Source organism: Bos grunniens, chromosome 8 (genome assembly GCF_055505025.1).
Source record: "Bos grunniens cultivar Pamir isolate PY7600 chromosome 8, Bosgru_T2T1.0, whole genome shotgun sequence".
NCBI lineage: Eukaryota > Metazoa > Chordata > Mammalia > Artiodactyla > Bovidae > Bos > Bos grunniens.
The window spans coordinates 99885889-99907571 of record NC_141172.1 but is presented as its reverse complement, the minus strand read 5'-3'; the positions used below and the strand labels follow the sequence as shown (position 1 = coordinate 99907571).

The following is a 21683-nucleotide window of genomic DNA, read 5'->3' as shown; positions in this document are numbered from 1 at the left end:
TTAGCTGAAACCACCCCATTTGCCCAGTTCCTTTGCTGCCCAATTCTGCTTCCTCCCCTCCCTAAGGATTCCCTCCCTGCCCCCCACCCCTGCCCCAAACATTTCCTTAAAAAGTCAGTGGCACAGGAATCCTCATCTTCGGTGTGACTATTATGGAACCTGACCTAAAACAGTGGCCTAGAAGTGGTACCAGGAAGCATCTCTAGGGATGGGAATCTAGAGTTGCACTGTTTGCTGATGGTGATGAGATCTCCATCACTTGGGGTAGGTGTTGTATACACCAGGGGTCTCCAGTCTCTGGGATCTACTGTCTGATGACCTGAGGTGGAGCTGATGTAATAATAATAAAGTGCATAATAAATCTAATGCTTCCTGAAACCATCCTCTGCCACCCAGTCCATGGAAAAATTGTCTTCCATGCAACCAGTGCCTGGTGCCAAAAAGGTTGGGGACCACTGGTATAAACAGCCCTTGGAATGCTATTTTATATATATATATATAGTTAATATATTTATAATATATATGTATAGTTAATACATTTTAACTATATGTATATAGCTGATACATTTATTTGTGATGTATGCACAAATTCTCTGCCTTCATGGTGCTTACTGCTATTTAAAATGATCACCTTTATGTCTTTCTTTTCAAGTTTACTGTTTTCCATTATGATAGAAACTACCACCTCCAAGACCTTGCGCATTTATTTGTTCACTCCTGTTTCCCCAGCATCTACAACAGTGCCTAGCATTTAATAGCCAATCAGTGACTCCTGGTCGTATGAATGAAATAACAAATTAGTGGGTGGGTGAGAGGAGGAAGGAATGACTGGAAATTTGTTATTAGGTGTGGTGGTCAATGGCACCCGACTCCAGTACTCTTGCCTGGAAAATCCCATGGATGGAGGAGCCTGGTAGGCTGCAGACCATGGGTCCCGAAGAGTCGGACACGACTGCACGACTTACTTTCACTTTTCACTTTCATGCATTGGAGAAGGAAATGGCAATCCACTCCAGTGTTCTTGCCTGGAGAATCCCAGGGACGGGGGAGCCTGATGGGCCGCTGTCTATGGGGTCACACAGAGTTGGACACGACTGAAGCGACTTAGCAGCTTAGCAGTGGTGGTCAAAATATTTACTTATAGGGCCCAGGTACTGACAATAGAAAGATCACCATTCATACAGCCTGAATTACCCTCTTTGCAAGGTGATAACACTTTAGTTAGTAGATCTAGGGAAACAGTCACAAGGGGTTAGCCAAGAAGAATGGTTCCCATGTCTACTTCATCCTTCTTTTATTTCCTCTGTTCTGTTTTCTGTCAGCATGACTCCATCTGCTTTCTGTCTTCCAGAAATGTATCAAAATCTATAGTCCACTGAGACCCCAGGTGGTGAGGCAAAGACATGTGTTCCCTCTCCCATCTTGAGCAGGAAGCCCATCCAAACATTGAAAATCCCACGATCACGGCACTTCATATAATTATTAACCTGCTAGGGCTTAAGTCTGCCATTTTGTTTGTTACTTTCTGTTCTATTTTTTTCTTTCTCTTTTCTCACATCCTGTGGGTTACTTGAACAATTTTTAGAATTCCATTTTGATTTACCAGTAGTGTTTTCAAGTATATCACTTCATATAATTTGGTCAGTGGTTGCTCCAGATATTCCATTATATGTTTGTATGTAACCTGTCACAGTCTATTGGGGTTGACATTCTACCAGTTCAAATGAAGCATAGAAACTTTGCCTCCCTTCACATCCTTGTAACCTCCCTGGTTTATAGTTTACTTGCCTCAAATGCTTCCTCTGCACACATTTAGAATCCAGCGGGAATGAAAGTCTTAGTTCCTGGCTTGTGTCAGATTTTTCCAATGCCACTTCTGCAGGGTTTGAGCCCCTCATTATGGACGGGTGAGGGTGGAAATATAGGCCCCCTTTCAGCCTTTGCGGGCCTCGATGGGAAAGGACTATATTTTTTCTGTGGTATGGAGGAAGAATAGAGCAATTATTGTTTCAAAGTTTTCTGTCTTAATTAGTCTGCCCTTTTTCCTGGCTATAGAGAGCAGGCTTTAGTTAGGGCCTTTAGGGGTGTATGTGCATTGATGCTTCTGGGTTTCCAGCTTCTTCAGCTCTGAATCTGAGATATTTGAAGCTAGATGAAAATCTAGGGACTCACCATGTGTCATTCCTCCTTCTGAACCGATCTGCCTACTTTTCTAGCTTTTCATAGTCTTACCTTTGTTTTCCATTTGACGGTCAAGGTTTTTAGTCGTATGTAGTGGGTGGAATAGGGAAAAGCATACCTCCTCCATCTTTCCAGAAACGAAAGTCTGCTGTATAGATGTTTATAACCTCTAGAGGTAGATTCGTGTGAATATATTATTACTAAAAATAATTCAATAAAAATAATGATACAATAGAAATAGTTAAAAGCAGCTTGGCTCTTTACATAAGAGATGTATTGAATGAAAATCATTTATCCTATCCCAGAGGAAAATGACATGAAATTAATAAATACAATGAGAGTAAAGATAATGAATATAAAGTTATGCATTCTAAGAGATTCCAAAAAACCTAGAACAGATGAAAGATAATCAGTTGGAAAGAAAAAGAAGTGCATACTTGACAATTTACAAAATGACCAAAAAAACAGTTGATAAGAATACATGAAAAAATTTGCAGTGTCTCTAGGAATTAAAAAATAAATAATATTAAAGCAAGGAGATAAAATTTGTCCCTTATCAAAATGGATAAAAGGTACCCTGTATAAGAAAGTGTTACTTGCATGTGTTGCTGTTGGTTGTGTAAATTGTTGCAAGATTTCTGGACTCAGGGCTGGATTGGCAGGTGGATTCTTTACCACTGAACCACCAGGGAGACTGTTGTATTCTTTGGAAACAGTAAAAAGATATGTAAAAAGGTATGTGCGGTGATTTAGCTGTACTTCATGGTGCTGCTGCTGCTGCTAAGTCGCGTCAGTTGTGTCTGACTCTGTGCGACCCCATAGACGGCAGCCCACCACACTCCCCCGTCCCTGGGATTCTCCAGGCAAGAACACTGGAGTGGGTTGCCATTTCCTTCTCCAATGCATGAAAATGAAAAGTAAAAGTGAAGTTGCTCAGTTGTGTCCGACGCTATATTTCATGGAAGCTATACATTTAGCTATGATTTGTGGCAGCTTCCTATGTAATAGTAAATACTAGACACATATTAGCAAATTCTTGGTAGTATTTCCTATGTATCGGGCACTTTTCTAAGTATTGTCCATTTTTAACCCGTTTAATTCTTCAGCAAGCTATGAACTAGGTCTTATTCTTATTTTATAAATGAGGAAAGTTGAGGCATAGAAGTTTAAGGTTAGTTGCTGGGACTTGAGTCAGTGCCTGAGTCTGTGTCTTTTGCTGCTCTCTCTCCTGTCCGCTTAGATAACACTTGTGAGTGTGTTCAGTCGCTCAGTCATGTCAGACTCTTTGGGACCCCGTAAACTATAGCCAGCCAGCCTCCTCTGTCCAGCGAATTTTCCAGGCAAGAATACTGGAGTGGGACGCCATTTTCTACTCTAGGGCATCTTCCTGACCCAGGGATCGAAACTGAGTCTCTTGTGTCTCCTGCATTGGTGGGCAGGGAAGCCCAGATAACACAACATGTATATAATGGTTTATTATATAAGCATTAAAATAATGTTCATATTTAAAATATAAAAATATTTTCCCAATTTGTCATAAAATGGAAAACCGGCGGGCTACTAAATAATACAAGGCAATCTTAAGGAAAAAAAAGTCTACATGGATTTTTAAAGTGAAGGATCTAAGTGTAAAAGATTCATGTCAAAGGGTTAATCATTTTAAATTGTGATATATTAAGGTCATCTTGATTGTGCTGTAGATACAATGATTTACCTAGTCATGATAAGTTCTGGGCAAGTGCTAGCTAAATTCACATGTACTGCAATGAGAAAGGAGGCTTTTCAGAAGAAAAACTGAATTCTCTCCAAGGCTTTGAGAAAATTGGCTGAGTAGAGGCATGCTCCCTTCCAAAACTGTCTTGTGTTTGAAAATCAAAAACGATGATTTCATCAAGCTTTGGAAAACTGATCTCATAATTGGACACTGAATTTGTCAGCCATAGAGACTGAGGTAAAGAAGTTTTTCCTAAAAAAAATTAGAGACTTCTTATTAAAACTTAGAAATTATAGTTTCTTAGGCATTTCCTGGTCTTTTTTTTTAGCATCTTAGACATTGAACTTACCTGTGGATCTTTGCTTACTCAATGTCACCCCTCTGCAGACCTTTCTTCTTCAGTTATTTTATCCCCCTTGCCTGTCACTGCTGAGAGTGTGGGGGATAGACTGAAAGCACAGTGATTCTTACTTCAGGTTGCCATAAGCAGTGACCTGAGCAGAGTAGTGTGGACAGAGTGATCCTGAGATCTTTCTTCTCTCCTGAGAAAGGTGACTTCAATGAGTGAAGACACTCCATAGACTGTCTTTAGTCAGTCAGTTCAGTTGCTCAGTCATGTCCAGCTCTTTGCGACTCATGGACAAAAGCATGCCAGGCCTCCCTATCCATCACCAACTCCTGGAGCTTGCTCAAACTCATGTCCATTGAGTCAGTGATACCATCCAACCATCTCATCCTCTGTTGTCCCTTCTCCTGCCTTCAATCTTTCCCAGCATCAGGGCCTTTCCAATGAGTCAGTTCTTCACATCAGGTGGCCAAAGTATTGGAGTTTCAGCTTCAATATCAGTCCTTCCAATGAATATTAAGGACTGATTTCCTTTATAATGGACTAGTTGGGTCTCCTTGCAGTCCAAGGGACTCTCAAGAGTCTTCTCCAACCCCACAGTTCAAAAGCATCAATTCTTCAGCTCTCAGCTTTCATTATGGTCCAACTCTCACATCCATACATGGCTACTGGAAAAACCATAGCTTTGACTAAATGAACCTTTGTCAGCAAAGTTATGTCTCTGCTTTTTAATATGCTAAGTTTGTCATAGCTTTTCTTCCTTAAAGCTAGACTTCCTTTTTAGTCTTTAAGCTAGACTTCTTTAAGATCCTTAAATATTGGATTGGCCCAAAAGTTCATTCATTTTTTCCATAAGATGTTATGGAAAAACCTGAATGAACTTTTGGGCAAACCCAGTATAATACATACCACTAATTTAAAAAACCAAAATAGAAAAAGCAGAGTTGGCTCTAAATCATATGTCTGGTTTATCCTTGAGTAAAAAAGCATCAAATGAAATAATAACGAGCATCATACAAACCACTTTGGCACTAACACGGCTAAAAAAGAAATGCAGAAAGCAGCGTCATGCCTACACTTCTAATTTTAATCGCAGCTCCAAATAGTTAAGAGCACACCCAGAAAATACCAGTGTGTGTCTCAGTCTGGAGTGCTCTGTGGTTAGATCTCTCTGACATAACTTTAGGTAGTGCAGGTGACTCCTCTTAAGGGCACCGCTCGAAACGTGGAATATACTTTCCAGAGCCTGTGGTTTGAAAGGGGAGGAGTGGCAGCTACTTGCATAATTACAGGGATGAGGATGAAGTTTGTAAGAAGAAGTACCTCTTTCGGATCTCTTAGAAGTTTTAATTAAGAAGGACCCCATAAGGAAGACATGTGAAGGTTGAGAAGTCATCATTATTTCTCTCTACTTTAATTTTGTTTTATATTCAGATAACATAATCTTTTAGAAGGCAAGGCAAACATCTAGACACACATACGTCTTTGTAAGAAATGCACTGGCAAAGACTTTAAAAATGTAAAAATTTGTCAACTTTATTATTTTTAAATTATTTTTTATTGACTTATAGTTGACTTACAATGTTGTGTTAGTTTCAGGTGTACAGCCAAGTGATCCAGTTACACACGCATGTCTATTCTTTTTCAGATCGTTGTCCCTTATATGTTATTACAAAATATTAGGTATAGATCCCTGTGCTCTACAGTAGGTCCTTGTGGTTATCTGTTTTACATGTGTATATGTTAACCTCAGGAGAAAGCAATGGCACCCCACTCCAGTAGTCTTGCCTGGAAAATCCCATGGATGGAGCCTGGTAGGCTGCAGTCCATGGGGTTGCTAAGAATCGGGCACGACTGAGCAACTTCACTTTCACTTTTCACTTTCATGCATTGGAGAAGGAAACAGCAACCCACTCCAGTGTTCTTGCCTGGAGAATCCCAGGGACGGGGGTGCCTGGTGGGCTGCCGTCTCTGGGGTCGCACAGAGTCAGACACGACTGAAGTGACTTAGCAGCAGCAGCAACATGTTAACCTCAAACTACTAGTTTATCCTTCCCTACCTTTCGCCTTCAGTAACCGTAAGTTTGTTTTGTGTCTGTGTGTCTATTTCTGTTTTGTAAATAAGTTCATATATATCATTCTTTTTAGATGCCACATAAAAGTGATATCAGATATTTGTCTTTCTCTGATGTACTTCACTTGATATCATAAGCTCTAGGTCCATCTGTGTTGGTGCAAATGGCATTCATTCTTTTTTTTTTTATGGCTGAATGGCAAAGACTTCATTAAAAAGCAGACCCTCTTAGCCTATGAGTCTTTCCTGCTGATGTAGATTCCAACCACATCTCAGTGCTGTGATGACTCACGTGACTGAAAGTCACTGAGTGAGTGGCACCATTGTTTCTATGCCGATCAGGACCCAAGTAAAAGTTTGTGTGTGCATATATCTTGATGTCTGTGCCACTTAAACTTGGTGTCTGTGCTACTTAAATAGATCTAAAACAAGTAAAAGAGTGATGACCTGAAATACACTTGCTGTGAAGATTTGAATCTACAAGAAAGGGCAAATTGTCCCCGCAATAAGGAAGATTTTGCTTAAAGTGGTGAAATGAGCACAGCATCAAGTTCTCCCCTCCCCAGTTCTCCTAGTGTGACAAATAGACCATGTTTTAAAAAAATGCAAACATGCACATCAGCACTGCAAATCAGGATTGAGAAACAGCTCACTGCAAAAAAAAGAAAAACTGGTTAAATTTCTGAAGCTGCAGTAGAAATGGGAGAGGGTATTGGAAGATATTGAAATGCTTCCTTGAGAAAAAGTACCAAGTCTGCTGCAGTGCCTGGACACGAAGTGTGCTCTCATTTAGGAGAGGCTCTGAGACTCCTTGATATGAGAGGCAACACCAAGCTGTGAAGCACTTTTCACCTTTGATCGTAGATCACGCACAGAAACAGGCCAGAGAGGCAGGCTCTGGGGGTGGGGGGGTTGGGTGTGGTGAATTTGAAGCTCTCATCTATAATAGTTTGTTAGAGGTATGAGTATGAAATTGGGGAGAGGAGTTTGAGCTAACGCTAAAAAATTTGGCTCATAGGTGATATTTATAGCCATGAATGAGATGACTGCATGTGATCATTAAGGGAAACAATACATAAAAGAGAGATCCACCCCAGGGAGAGAACTATGTATGGCATGGCCCAGTCTTAAGAGGCTGACAGAAGGAGGGAACACAGAATCAATGAAGAAGATTGAGAAGGAGTGAGCAGGTAATTCCTAAACTGCAACTCTTCCAGAGAGGCTTCTTGATCAAAATGGCAGGCTGACTGAACTCCCTCTTTTCCTTTCCTTTCACTGATGTGACAATAAATGCGTGTGCATGAGAATAAATCTATAAATATGCCCAAACCAATCTACATCCCATCATGTTGACAAATATGTGGACAGCAGAGGGTATCTAATGTTCTTATTCATGAATAACACAGGAAACCATCAACTACAGCCTGCAGCACACAGGAGCCAGCTGTTAGGGAAGATGGGGAGTGACCTCACATGAATAAAGACTCCAGGCTCCAAGTCAGCAGATGCAGTGGGCAAGGATGGGCTCTGGGTTGTCAATCAGAGTGATCACCTCGAGGCTTGGATATAGAATAGGTGGACAGAGAGGCTTCTCCACCAGCTGGAGCTGCAAGAAATTGCTCTCTGAATAGACTGGAAAATTTGCCTGGGAAGGGCACTTGTGTGTTGAATCTAGGTACAGGGGTAGAGTAGAATACGAGGAAATCTTAGACTCTCATAGGGGATGAAAATGTGAAGGAATAATAGTCCTCTCCAGAAGTGAAATACACTTAAGTACTGTACCCTCAGAGTAGAGTTTTTTTTTCTTTTTTTAATCACTTTGGGGATTGTGGAAGTTCTAACTCAGCTTGTCTATGCCCTCCTCATGAGCCACGTTCGCAGAGCCTACAGGGAGCCATCCTGTTAAAGAGAGGCCATGCTGTGTAAACATTCCAATGAAATTGCAGAGGAACTACCCTCCTGCCACCAATATGAGTCCAAACCATCTTCATTTGCAATGGTGTATGTTAAATTAACCATCACCATACTTTCATAGAAAATAAAAACGTGAGAAGGAGGGAGAAGAAAGAGGATGACAAAAATAATTTAAAGAACAGAAGAGAACATAAAATATTGTGATATTTTAAATTATATTTCATCCATGACATAGAAGAGATAAAGTGTTAATGGATATTAAAATATTTAATTACCACTATTTGTGTGGCAATGCTTTAGTATTACCTAATCACACTGTTGTAGGTATTTTGTTTTGTTTTTTTTTCCCATGCTTAGAATCAACCTACAGTCAATACTCAAATCTTTATTCATTGCAGAAAAAAGTACAAACATTAAAGATCCTGACAGCATAGAAACAGCTGGACAGCCTAGAAACACATGCTAGAACAGGAAGGAGAGGGAAGAAGTGGTAGAAGGAAGTGTGGAAGCTTTAATTGCATCTTCCATAGTCCAGAGTCAATGGGTAAGCTTTGTTTAAGTGTATTTTTTAAATATTTATTTTATTGACGTATAGTTGATTTACAACATGTTAATTTCTGCTATACAGCAAAGTGATTCAATTATACATATACACAGTCTCTTTCATATTTTTACGGTTTATCACAGGATATTCAATATCGGCTCCCTGTGCTATCCTGTAGGACCTTGTGGTTTACCCAGTCTCTATAGCGCAGTTTGCATCTGCTAATTCCAAACTCCCAGTCCAACCTCCGTACCCCCTTTCTGGCAACCATAAGTCTCTTCTCTATCTCTATGAATCTATTTCTGTCTTGTAGATATGTGCATTTGTGTCATATCTAGATTTCACATAGAAGTGATATAGGGTATTTTTCTCTGACTTACTTCACTTAGTATGATAATCTCTAGGTGTATTATTTTATTTCCATTTTATATAAATATATATACACATACACACACATATATATAAAGAAGCTATAGTATGTATGTGTACACACACACACACACACACACACCCCATATCTTCTCTCTATGTGTCTGTTGATGGACATTTAGGTTGTTTCCATGTCTTGCTTTTGCAAATAGTGCAACAGTAAACATAGGCATGCATGTGTCTTCACATTATAGTTTTCTCCAGATACATGCTCAGGAGTAGGATTGCAGAATCATACAGCAACTCTATTCTTAGTTTTTAAAGGAGCCTCCATATTTTTCCCATAGTGGTCGCACCAATGTACATTCCCATCAACAATGTGAGAGGGTTCCTTTTCTCCACATTCTCCCAAACATTTGCTACTGTAGACTTTTGAATGATTGCCATTCTGACAGATGTGAGGTGGCGCTTCATTGTACTTCTGATTTGCATTTCTCTGATAATTAGCGATGTCGGACATCTTTTCATGTGCCTGTTGGCCATCTGTATGTCTTCTTTGGCAAAATATCTATTTAGGTGTTTTGCCCATTTTTTTGATTTTCCTTTTTATTGAGTTGTGTGAGCTGTGTGCATAGTTTAGAAATTAGCCATTGTCAGTTATATAATTTGCAAACATTTTCTCCCAGTCAGTAAGTTGTCACTTTGTTTTGTTTATGGTTTCCTTTGCTGTGCAAAAGCTTGTAAGTTCAATTAGGTCCTATTTGTTTATTGTTGATTTCATGTCTACTGTCTTGGGGAACTGATGTTTAAGTGTATTTTTTAAAGTTATAATGATAAATAATTAAAATAAAAGCTAACTAATAATTCAGAAAATTGAGAGATGTCTCAGTAAAAGTGCTCTAACCTGATCATTTTTCGTGAAGGGAGGTATTACATACCTTTTTTAACTGATGAATTCAGAAAGAGATTTAAGCATATTTGTTAGAACTGCTGTGGTCATTGTCAGTAGAACCGAAACTAGAAGGGGGTAAACCACAAGTAAGTAGTTTTTACTTAAGCTGGAACTAGAGATTTGGAAGAGATGACTTTTTTATTTGTATATTTCTTCAGCTCAGTTCAGTTCAGTCGCTCAGTCGTGTCCGACTATTTGCAACCCCATGAATCGTAACACATCAGGCCTCCCTGTCCATCACTAACTACCAGAGTTCACTCAGACTCACGTCCATTGAGTCTGTGATGCCATCCAGCCATCTCATCCTCTGTTGTCCCCTTCTCCTCCCAGCATCAGAGTCTTATCCAATGAGTCAACTCTTTGCATGAGGTGGCCAAAGTACTGGAGTTTCAGCTTTAGCATCATTCCTTCCAAAGAAATCCCAGGGCTGATCTCCTTCAAAATGGACTGGTTGGATCTCCTTGCAGTCCAAGGGACTCTCAAGAGTCTTCTCCAACACCACAGTTCAAAAGCATCAATTCTTCGGCACTCACCTTTCTCCACAGTCCAACTCTCACAGCCATACATGACCACTGGAAAAACCATAGCCTTGACTAGACGGACCTTTGTTGGCAAAGTAATGTCTCTGCTTTTGAATACGCTATCTAGGTTGGTCATAACTTTCCTTCCAAGGAGTAAGTGTCTTTTAATTTCATGGCTGCAGTCACCATCTGCAGTGATTTTGGAGCCCAAAAGAATAAAGTCTGACACTGTTTCCACTGTTTCCCCATCTATTTCCCATGAAGTGATGGGACCGGATGCCATGATCTTCATTTTCTGAATGTTGAGCTTTAAGCCAACTTTTTCACTCTCCTCTTTCACTTTCATCAAGAGGCTTTTGAGTTCCTCTTCACTTTCTGCCATAAGAGTGGTGTCATCTGCATATCTGAGGTTACTGATAATTCTCCTGGCAATCTTGATTTCAGCTTGGGCTTCTTCCAGCCCAGCATTTCTCATGATGTACTCTGCATATAAGTTAAATAAGCAGGGTGACAGTATACAGCCTTGATGTACTCCTTTTCCTATTTGGAACCAGTCTATTGTTCCCTGTCCAGTTCTAACTATTGCTTCCTGACCTGCATACAGGTTTCTCAAGAGGCAGGTCAGGTGGTCTGGTATTCCCATCTCTTTCAGAATTTTCCACAGTTTATTGTGATCCACACAGTCAAAGGCTTTGGCATAGTCAATAAAGCAGAAATAGATGCTTTTCTGGAACTCTGTTGCTTTTTCCATGATCCAGCGGATGTTGGCAATTTGATCTCTGGTTCCTCTGCCTTTTCTAAAACAAGCTTGAACATCTGGAAGTTCCAAAGACCCTGTGTATGTATTGCTTTTATTAATAAGACTGAAGTGACTTAGTAGTAGTAGTAGTAATACTTATTTTTAATAAACTTACAAAGATCTAGAAGAAGAAACTCCTAAGTTTTGGAAACTATCATAATCAATGAAACTAAGCCATGATGTGTGGGCCACCCAAGACAGACGGGTCATGGTGGAGAGTTCTCATAGAATGGCGTCCACTGGAGAAGGGAATGGAAAACCACTTCAGTATTCTTGCCTTGAGAACCCCATGAACAGTATGAAAAGGCAGAAAGATAGGACACTGAAAGATGAACTCCCCAGGTCAGTAGGTGTCCAATTTGCTACTGGAGATCAGTGGAGAAAAAACTCCAGAAAGAATGAAGGGATGGAGCCAAAGCAAAACAACACTCAGTTGTGGATGTGACTGGTGATAGAAGCAAGGTCCAATGCTGTAAAGAGCAATATTGCATAGGAACCTGGAATGTTAGGTTCATAAATCAAGGCAAATTGGAAGTGGTCAAACAGGTCAAACCATGGCAAGAGTGAACGTCGACATTCTAGGAATCAGCAAACTAAGATGGACTGGAATGGGTGAATTTAACTCAGCAGACCATTATATCTACTACTGTGGACAGTAATCCCTTAGAAGAAATGGACTAGAGTACGAAAAGAGTCTCAAAAACAACAGAATTATCTGTTCATTTCCAAGGCAAACCATTCAATATCATGGTAATCCAGTCTATGCCCCAAACAGTGATGGTGAAGAAGCTGAAGTTGAATGGTTCTATGAAGATCTACAAGACCTTTTAGAACTAACACCAAAAAAAAAAAGATGTCCTTTTCATTATAGGGGACTGGAATGCAAAAGTAGGAAGTCAAGAAACACCTGGGGAAACAGGCAAATTTGGCCTTGGAGTACAGAATGAAAGAGGGTAAAGGCTAATAGAGTTTTGCCAAGAGAACACACTGGTCATAGCAAACACCCTCTTCCAACAACACAAGAGAAGACTCTATACATGGACATCACCAGATGGCCAACATCAAAATCAGATTGATTATATTCTTTGCAGCCAAAGATGGAGAAGCTCTATACAGTCAGTAAAAACAAGACCAGGAGCTGACTGTGGCTAAGATCATGAATTCCTTATTGCCAAATACAGACTTAAACAGAAGAAAGTGGGGAAAACCATTAGACCATTCAGGTATAACCTAAATCAAATCCCTTCTGATTATACAGTGGAAGTGAGAAATAGATTAAAGGGACTAGATCTGATAGACAGAGTGCCTGATGAACTATGGACTGAGGTTCATGACATTGTACAGGAGACAGGGATCAAGACCATCCCCAAGAAAAAGAAATGCAAAAAAGCAAAATGGCTGTTGGAGGAGGCCTTACAAATAGCTGTAAAAGAAGAGAAGCAAAAAGCAAAGGAGAAAAGGAAAGATATACCCATTTGAACGCAGAGTTCCAAAGAATAGCAAGGAGAGATAAGAAAGTCTTCCTCAATGATCAGTGCAAAGAAATAGAGGAAAATAATAGAATGGGAAAGACTAGAGACTAGAGATACTAAGAGAATATTTCAGGAAAAGATGGGCTCAATAAAGGACAGAAATGGTACGGACCTAATAGAAGCAGAAGGTATTAAGAAGAGGTGGCAAGAATACACAGAAGAACTGTACAAAAAAGATCTTCATGACCCAGATAATCATGATGGTGTGATCACTGACCTAGAGCCAGACATCCTGGAATGTGAAGTCAAGTGGGCCTTAGAAAGCATCACTACGAACAAAGCTAGTGGAGGTGATGGAATTCCAGTTGAGCTATTTCAAATCCTGAAAGATGATGCTGTGAAAGTGCTGCACTCAATATGCCAGCAAATTTGGAAAACTCAGCAGTGGCCACAGGACTGGAAAAGGTCAGTCCTGACCTTTGGATTCATTCCAATCGCAAAGAAAGGCAATGCCAAAGAATGCTCAAACTACCACACAATTGCACTCATCTCACACACTAGTAAAGTAATGCTCAAAATTCTCCAAGCCAGGCTTCAGCAATATGTGAACTGTAAACTTCCAGATGTTCAAGCTGGTTTTAGAAAAGGCAGAGGAACCAGAGAATAAATTGCCAACATCTGCTGGATCATGGAAAAGGCAAGAGAGTTCCAGAAAAACATCTATTTCTGCTTTATTGACTATGCCAAAGCTTTTGACTATGTGGATCACAATAAACTGTGGAAAATTCTTTAAGAGATGGGAATACCAGACCACCTGACCTGCCTCTTGAGAAATCTGTATACAGATCAGGAAGCAACAGTTAGACCTGGACATGGAACAACAGATTGGTTCCAAATAGGAAAAGGAGTACATCAAGGCTGTATATTGTCACCCTGCTTATTTAACTTATATGCAGTTAAATGCATACAACTTAAATACACATAACTTACACACATCATGAGAAATGCTGGACTGGATGAAGCACAAGCTGGAATCAAGATTACTGGGAGAAATATCAATACCCTCAGATACACAGATGACACCACTCTTATGGCTGAAAGTGAAGAAGAACTAAAGAGCCTCTTGATGAAAGTGAAAGAGGAGAGTGAAAAAGTTGGCTTAAAGCTAAACATTCAGAAAACTAAGATCATGGCATCCGGTCCCATCACTTCATGGCAAATAGATGGGGAAACATGGAAACAGTGACAGACTTTATTTTTCTGGGCTCCAAAGTCACTGCAGATGGTGACTGCAGCCATGAAATTAAAAGATGCTTGCTCCTTGGAAGAAAAGTTATGAGCAACCTAGACAGGATATTAAAAAGCAGAGACATTACTTTGCCAACAAAGGTCTGTCTATTCAAAGCTATGGTTTTTCCAGTAGTCATGAATGGATGTGAGAGTTGGACTATAAAGAAAGCTGAGCGCTGAAGAATGGATGCTTTTGACGTGAGTTGTTGGAGAAGACTCTTGAGAGTCCCTTGGACTGCAAGGAGATCCAACCAGTCCATGCTAAACGAGATCAGTCATGGGTATTCATTGGAAGGTCTGATGTTGAAGCTGAAACTCCAGTACTTTGGCCACCTGATGTGAAGAGCTGACTCATTTGAAAAGACCCTGATGCTAGGAAAGATTAAGGGCAGGAGGAGATGGGGATAACAGAGGATGAGATGGTTGTATGGCATCACCGACTCAGTGGACATGGGTTTGGATTAACTCTGGGAGTTGGTGTGGACAGGGAGGCCTGGCGTGCTGTGGTTCACGGAGTCACAAATAGTCAGGCATGACGAGTGACTGAACTGAACTAAGCTCTAACAGAGAAAAAAATGGTAAACTTTTAATTCCATGAATTTATAAATATTGATGCAAGTAAATGTTAATAAATCAGATTTGGTAGTAAGTCAAAAGACTGATATGACACCCAAAGAGAGTTTATTCCCAGAACATAACAATATTTCAACATTAGAAAATCAATTCTTACATTTCTACATAGTAACAGATTAAGGAAAAAGCCACAGTCATTTCAATAGACTGAAAATTCAACATTCCTTCCTGATTAATAAAATCTTTTACTATCTTAAAAGACAAATAGAAGTGTCCATTTTTAACATGATAAAAGTGGTTGAAACATGTATGACAAAATTTAATTCCTTAATATATACAATGTTTTTATAAAGTAGCAAGCAAGAAATCTACCCAATAGAAAAATAACAGTAGGAGGCAAATCACAGAGTAAATCAACTGTCCTCCAAACACTGAAAAAATGTTCAATCTTATCTTATTTAAAGAAATGTAAGCATAAGCTACAAAAAAAAAAAAAAAGAACACCTTCAACTATTATACTGGAAATTATTAAAATGCTCACGCTCAGTATTGTTGAAATTGAAAGAAAAAGACTCTTATCTAGCTGGAAGATTGTATACTGATAATTCAAGAAGGTAGTTGGTCAGTGTACTAAAAGCTTTGAAAGTATATCCTTTGATCTAGAAATTCTATTTGTAGGAGTTATATATAAAGAAATCACTTGAGCTGGATGCTCACAAAATTTAACTATAGGATTATAAAAATACTGTATTTTATAATTAAAAACAGAAACAAACCAAATGTCCAACCTTGGAATAATAGTTAAGTAAGTTGTAACTTCATATAACAGAATATTATTTCATCATCAGAAGTTACACGTGAACATCATGTTACCCATGAATATTTGTTGATGTTGAAGATGTTTGATACACTCTGATAAAAACAAAGCTTTAACCAATAGAACAGACTGATCTTGTTTCCATTTAAAATGGTTATCTGTCTGTCTATATCTCTCTCGTCTACTCATCTACCTTCTTACCTACATGGAAAAGACTGGAACTATATTTATCATGAGTTAATGTTAGTTACCATTAGCGGTGTTTTTTCATTTTCTTTATTTGTATATTATTGATTTTTTTTCAAAAAAATAAACAAATATGCTTTTTCAATAATAAAGCAAATGCTATTTTAAAATAAAAGTTATATACATATTTTTCTGTTTTGTGCAAAGTATAACAAAGGTTTACTACTTATTAAATAAATGACTTACAAATCAATCAGAAAATGAACTACACCATAGAAAAATGACTTATAGATGATTCCCAAAATAAGAACTATAAAATGACCTAGAAACAAGGAAAGTGCAATCTCATTAGTAATTTAAAAATAGAAATGAGATCATCTTTATTTATAATCAAGTAGACAAAAGCCTTCTAAAAAACAGAGAATTAATTCTCTGTGTATGACAGCATATGTTTAGGGCTATGACATCCCCTGTACAATGCAGAGATGGGAACAGTGTTTCTAGAGGATATGACAACACATAACAAAAGCCTTAATTTTGTGCATGCCATTTGGCTTGGATATTCTCTTTCTCAGAATTTCTATAAGGAAATAATTATGGCATGTCCAAATGAGGATGACCAATGCAGTATTGTTCGTAATAGTTGAAAATTGGAAAAAACTGAAATGTTTTCAGTTCAAAAACCCAAATGTTTTAAAAATAGGAAAATAGCTAAATTATGGTACATCCAAAGAAAGGAATATTATTCGGAAATTAAATTGTACTCTTAGAAATACACTGAATGACATAGAACAGGTTTATAATATCCTGCAGACTGGAAGGAGGGCCCCTTTCCTGCTCAATTGTGATACCAGCAAATGCATTCTTTTGGCACTATGCACAGTCCCTGGAACTCGTCACATTTAATATTCTGCAACTTAATATCACTTGTGGGTGCTTTACTGATGCCGGTCCTGTCCGTTGGTGACAACAGCCCTGTAAATGTCTCTCCTGATCTCTCTTTTTTTAAATTTATACACTGATTTTACAATGGAAAAAGAAATCTGTATTTACAAAAGAAGACAATACTGGTAAATACTGGGCCCTTGTCCCTGAGATACAGAACCTTGGGACGAGCACCAAGGAAATAAGACAGTGATCTTGACATAGCCTAAAATTGCATTTAGAGCTCACGAAATATACACATTCCATCAGTTGGATTTTTTTTTTTAAAGCAACAATGCTAAAATATACATTTTGTTATTCAGTGAAAAGAATGGGGTAGGAGATCGGTAGTAGAAGGGATATACTGTATGCTTTGAAACCAGATGCAAATTATAAATCACCTCCACAGAGTCATTGAGTTTCAGTTGTTTCCTCTGGAATCATTAGAAGCACTTTGGTATGGTGACTGAGAATTCAGCCTCTCGTCACAACCTAGGCTCTGCTGCTCTGTGTGCTTAGGCCAGTTACACAACCTCTCTGTGCCCGTGTCCTCACCTAAAAAAGGGCATAATGATGCTACAACATCACAGGGATGTTGTGTTTTAAGTTAATACATTTACTTTAATTGAAATAAATACATATATTTAGAGGCCTTAGAATATATGTGGTAAGTATTCAAGAAAAGCTAGCTGATAGTATTACTACAATTATTGTCATGAGGTTTCTAGTTGCTATTTTAGTTTTCAGTTCCTTTAAATATTTAATAAAATTGGATGGGTTCTATTATAGTTACTTGCTTGTCCACTTATTCATTCACTATATTTACCGATATATCTATGATTATTTTTGCTTTGAGATCTTGAACACTAGCACATAAAGGGCACACAGACAGAGAATCTGTGAGGCTGCAGAAGGCATGAGGAAGAGACAGCAAAGTAAGGGCAGTTACCCTGCAGTGGGGAGGGAAGCAAAGCAAGCTCCAAGTGGCAGACAACGGAACAAGCTGGTGGAAACCTGGCTCCAAAGGGCAACATGATCTCGGCTGCACCAGCCCCATGGCAGGTCCTCCAAGTAACTCTCACTACCCTGACTCTGCTTTCCTTTTCTCTGTTTTAAATTTATTTTCATTTATTTCACGTGGCTGTGCCATGTCTCAGCTGCAGCAAGTGGGACTTTTCGTTGTGGCACGTGGGCTCTAGTTTCCTGACCAAGGATGGAACCTGGGGCCTCTGCACTGGGAGCTCAGAGTCTTAGCCACTGGACCATCAAGGAAGTCCCCCTGCTTTTCAATAGAGTAGCTTTTCTGATTGGCCTGACTTCATGGCTTTTCTTTTATAATAAAACTCTGTCAGCTGAGGAAAAAGATGTCTTTGAAGTTTTCAGAGCCTACATGACACACATGTGTCACGCCATGGATGTCTACAGGAAAGTTCCAGACTTGATGGTGGTCCACCTCAAGTTTTCTGCCTTGCTGGCCTCTTGGTCTTCTGTCTTAGACTCATATTGCAACCTCATTCCTCATCTAGCTCTTTGGATAACTGTCTCAAAGCACGATTTGAATCTAAGGCACCTCTCAAGGTCTCAGTCCTAACTCCTGGCTTCCTTATTTGTAAATCAGAATTGTGAGTCAGTTTGTATTGTCATAGCCCATGGAATCTTATCTGGACTGAAATGGGAGAAAGATGAGAGAAGAGATAGCAATAGAGTTTGAACAGTGGGTGGTCACTTCGAAGGGGAGGTGGTGTGTGCAGGAGGGCTTTAGAAAGTAAAACTGATAAGAGTTTTCATTGGTGAAAGAGAGGGAAAACTGTGTTTTTGTCTCAGTGGCCTGCAGTGACTATGAACAAGGCATTGCAGGTTTTCTAGCAAAGATGACAAAGTTGTTTGCAGGTGCAATTGGGGATATCAGGTAGAGCCCTCTGGAGGACAGCCGGAAAATCTACTTTCAAGAATTCAGACCATTTCTCCACTGTCCTTACTACCAATTAGGTTGAATGAAAGTAAACTGGCCACAGAGTAGACTGCTATTTTCTCTTTCCCATTTCTTTGCTTTTCAGGAGACTCTGTGTTCTATAATATCAGGAAGAAACTCATATCCATGTTGGCCTCAGATAAAGATATATTTTCTGGACTCCACTGGGAAATCTTGTGCACCAAGAATCTGAGTTTCAGAGGGTTTTGTTTTGTCTTGCTTTTTTCTTTTTAAGAATCATAAGATGTAACAAGACAAGTGAACAGTCATGCAGAAAGTTGGTGAATAGCCCTATATTAATCCTGCGACCTATCAAATTGGTTTCTAGAAGGGAAAAAAATGTCAGAATGAGCAAAATCAGTTTGAAATAACTCAGTCACATGAGCATCTTGTGAATTCCCATGTTATAAACTGTGGAATAGTCTGTGGCAATAAAATTAATGAATGACAACTTTGAAATGGGTAATTTCAAAAGCAGGTACAGAAGAAAATAGTAATAGTAATATACTTTGCAAAAGGTATATATGTAACAGTCCATAATGTTACTTAGAAAGTTATTATTTCTGCCAAGGTGTTTGTTGTATAGGTGAAATAAAAGGAAAAAATAGCCAAATACCAAAAAGGAACCAAGTCCTAAATAAAGAAAGATGAGACAAAGAAAAAGGTACCAATAAAATTTTCAAAAAGAAAAGGTAAATAGACACAAAGACATTTTCAGGAAAAAAAAACCGTAAGAATAAAGCAAGCAGATTAAATTCATGACACGTGTACACAAAGGAAAACTTCTAAAGAAACAAAGAAAAAGAGAACTAAAATTCACAATAAAAATATAATCTTGCTGATTATCACTTTATTCCTTGGAAACTCTCTATCAATAAAGTAAACCACAACTCTGTCGAATACAAACAAATATAAAAGTGTGCATTAAACTCAAGAAAGAAATTGAATAAAAAACCAACACCCATCTTTGGGTGAGGAGACAATGAATGGTTTTTCCTTCTTTGGAGTTTTCGATGCTTGAGCTAAATTTCTTACAGGAAAATACACTACTTTCCTAATGGACAGGAATGAACTCTATTAAAAATGAAGCTCTCAACCACAGTTCATATTAATTTTTAATACAGCAGAGCCTTATTCTGCTGCCAGCTAATTCAGGAACTGAACAGGATGGCATTCTTTCCGGTACAATATGTAATACAAACTTTCCCTGTGAGGAAGAGTAGTTACCTCCGGTTATTTGACACGTTTTCTCGCCTGCCTTTCCCTTCACCCAATTTCCACCCACTCCAGGAGTTCTGCCCAGTCTTTTTTTTTTTTTTTTTTCTGAGAAGCAAGCAGCATGGTACCCATGTCTGCTACTATTCTTTGCTATCTGGGTCTCCTGGGGGCTCGGGCGTTGCACTCCTCTGGCTCCCAGAGTCTGAGAAGATGCTGGCGATTTCTCTTCGCCCATCTTGGACCTCAGACACCCCCACTGCCCTCTGCCCGCTCACACATGCGTTCCAGGATTCGGTGGATGCTGCTGAAACTGGGTCTATCTGCAGGCACCTTGCTCCAACACAGACGCATGAGATTGTACAGTTCCAGGGGGCAGTTCTCGGGGCAGGAGAGGATGTTGCCATCCCGCACGTAGTAGATGACCTCCTCGTGGGCCATCCCGTAGTAGGGCTGCAGGCCGTAGGAGAAGATCTCCCAAAGGACCACCCCGTAGGCCCACACGTCAGACTCCGTGGTGTAGCGGTTGTAGAAGATGGACTCAGGGGGCATCCAGCGGATGGGGATGGCGTCGTTTTCATTGGCTTTGTAGTAGTCCGCAGAGTAGATGTTTCTAGAGAGGCCGAAGTCGGCGATTTTCACCACCATGTTCTCACCCACCAGGCAGTTCCTAGTGGCCAAATCGCGGTGGACGAACTTGCGCTCGGAGAGGTAGGCCATGCCCGCGGCCACCTGCCTGGAGATGCACAGCTGCTCCGCGCAGGAGAGGGGCGGGGGGCCGGGGCTGGAGGCCTGTGAGCCGGGGGGCAGGTCGCTGGGACTGAGGCCGCGTCCGGGGTGCGGGGCCATGCTGTGGAGGAACTCATTGAGGTCCCCGTAGGCCATGTATTCAAAGAGCAAGCACATGGGCTTCCCCACCGCACACACTCCTGCAACCAAAATAGGCCCCTTGTTAGAGGTTGCGTTTCTAAAGTACACATTGGAAAACATTGTCCAAAAGCAAATGACCAGATCAGAAGAAGTGGGGCCTTGGTTTTCTATTGACAGCATCATAGTTGAATCCTGACCCCCTTTCTCTGTGTAAACATCTACTTCTCTTTTAAGATTCAGTTGATTTATCCGTCCTCTGAGGGGGCCTCTGTTCCTGACCTTTCCTGGATCAGATTTTCCTTCCATTATTCTTTATCCTTAGTCCTGCGTCCTACCTACCAGCCTGTTATAATTATCCATTCAGCTGAGGTGTTTTTCCCCCAACATTTTATCCCTTTAAAAATAGAGATTATGTCTTAAGTCTTCTTTCAATTCCACACACCTACCACTTTTCTGGCGAGCAAGTACTCCATAAATATTAAGCAAATGAATTTATGAATAGATGTTTGCTTTGAGTATGTAATACAGTTGCTCTGTTTTTCTGCTTCCTTTCTGAAGAAGGATGATAAGGAAACTATTTTGTGAAATTTGAAAAATGGGAAAAAAACAGTCAAAGATCTTAGATGAAATATTCAGGTTACTGCAGTTAAACATTTAGGGAAATTTACAAACGTTTATTTTCCAGAAAGAAAAAAATGTTAATATAAATAGAACCTTAGATTTAATACCAAAAAGTTCAGTTCAGTTCAGTTGCTCAGTTGTGTCCGACTCTTTGTGTACCATAAAGGCATTTGTTAATTCTAAAATCTTTCTGTATTTAAGAGGGAAACTGGACAACTTGAAATATTAGGTCAGATGATCACAATTTCACACCAGCATACAAATAGATTATTAACTCCATTATTTTTTCAGGCAAAAATTAGAAGTCTCTGTTCAAAAAGGAAAGGAAA

At 39.6% G+C, this 21683-nt stretch overlaps 1 protein-coding gene and 1 long non-coding RNA gene across 7 annotated transcripts in view; one reads left to right on the top strand and one right to left on the bottom strand.

The window, feature by feature from the left end:
* LOC147367790 (uncharacterized) overlaps window positions 1–21683 on the top strand; it is a 52185-nt gene that overhangs the window by 27809 nt on the left and 2693 nt on the right. The window contains exon 2 of one of the 3 annotated variants that reach the window (XR_015132118.1): window positions 8628–8773. The exons of 1 other annotated variant lie outside the window; for it this stretch is intronic. This is a non-coding gene — a long non-coding RNA (uncharacterized LOC147367790). Of the gene's footprint in view, window positions 1–8627; window positions 8774–21683 lie in introns of those variants that run through there. One more of the 3 variants, XR_015132117.1, reaches the window with a different exon arrangement.
* The window catches only part of MUSK (muscle associated receptor tyrosine kinase), a 97655-nt gene continuing 95435 nt past the window's right edge, over window positions 19464–21683 (bottom strand). For all 4 annotated transcript variants that reach the window (XM_086315931.1, XM_086315930.1, XM_086315932.1 and 1 more), the window contains one exon: window positions 19464–20792. In XM_086315931.1, coding sequence (XP_086172057.1) covers window positions 20110–20792 — 683 coding nt within the window. In that variant the 3' untranslated portion in view covers window positions 19464–20109. The remainder of the gene's footprint in view (window positions 20793–21683) is intronic.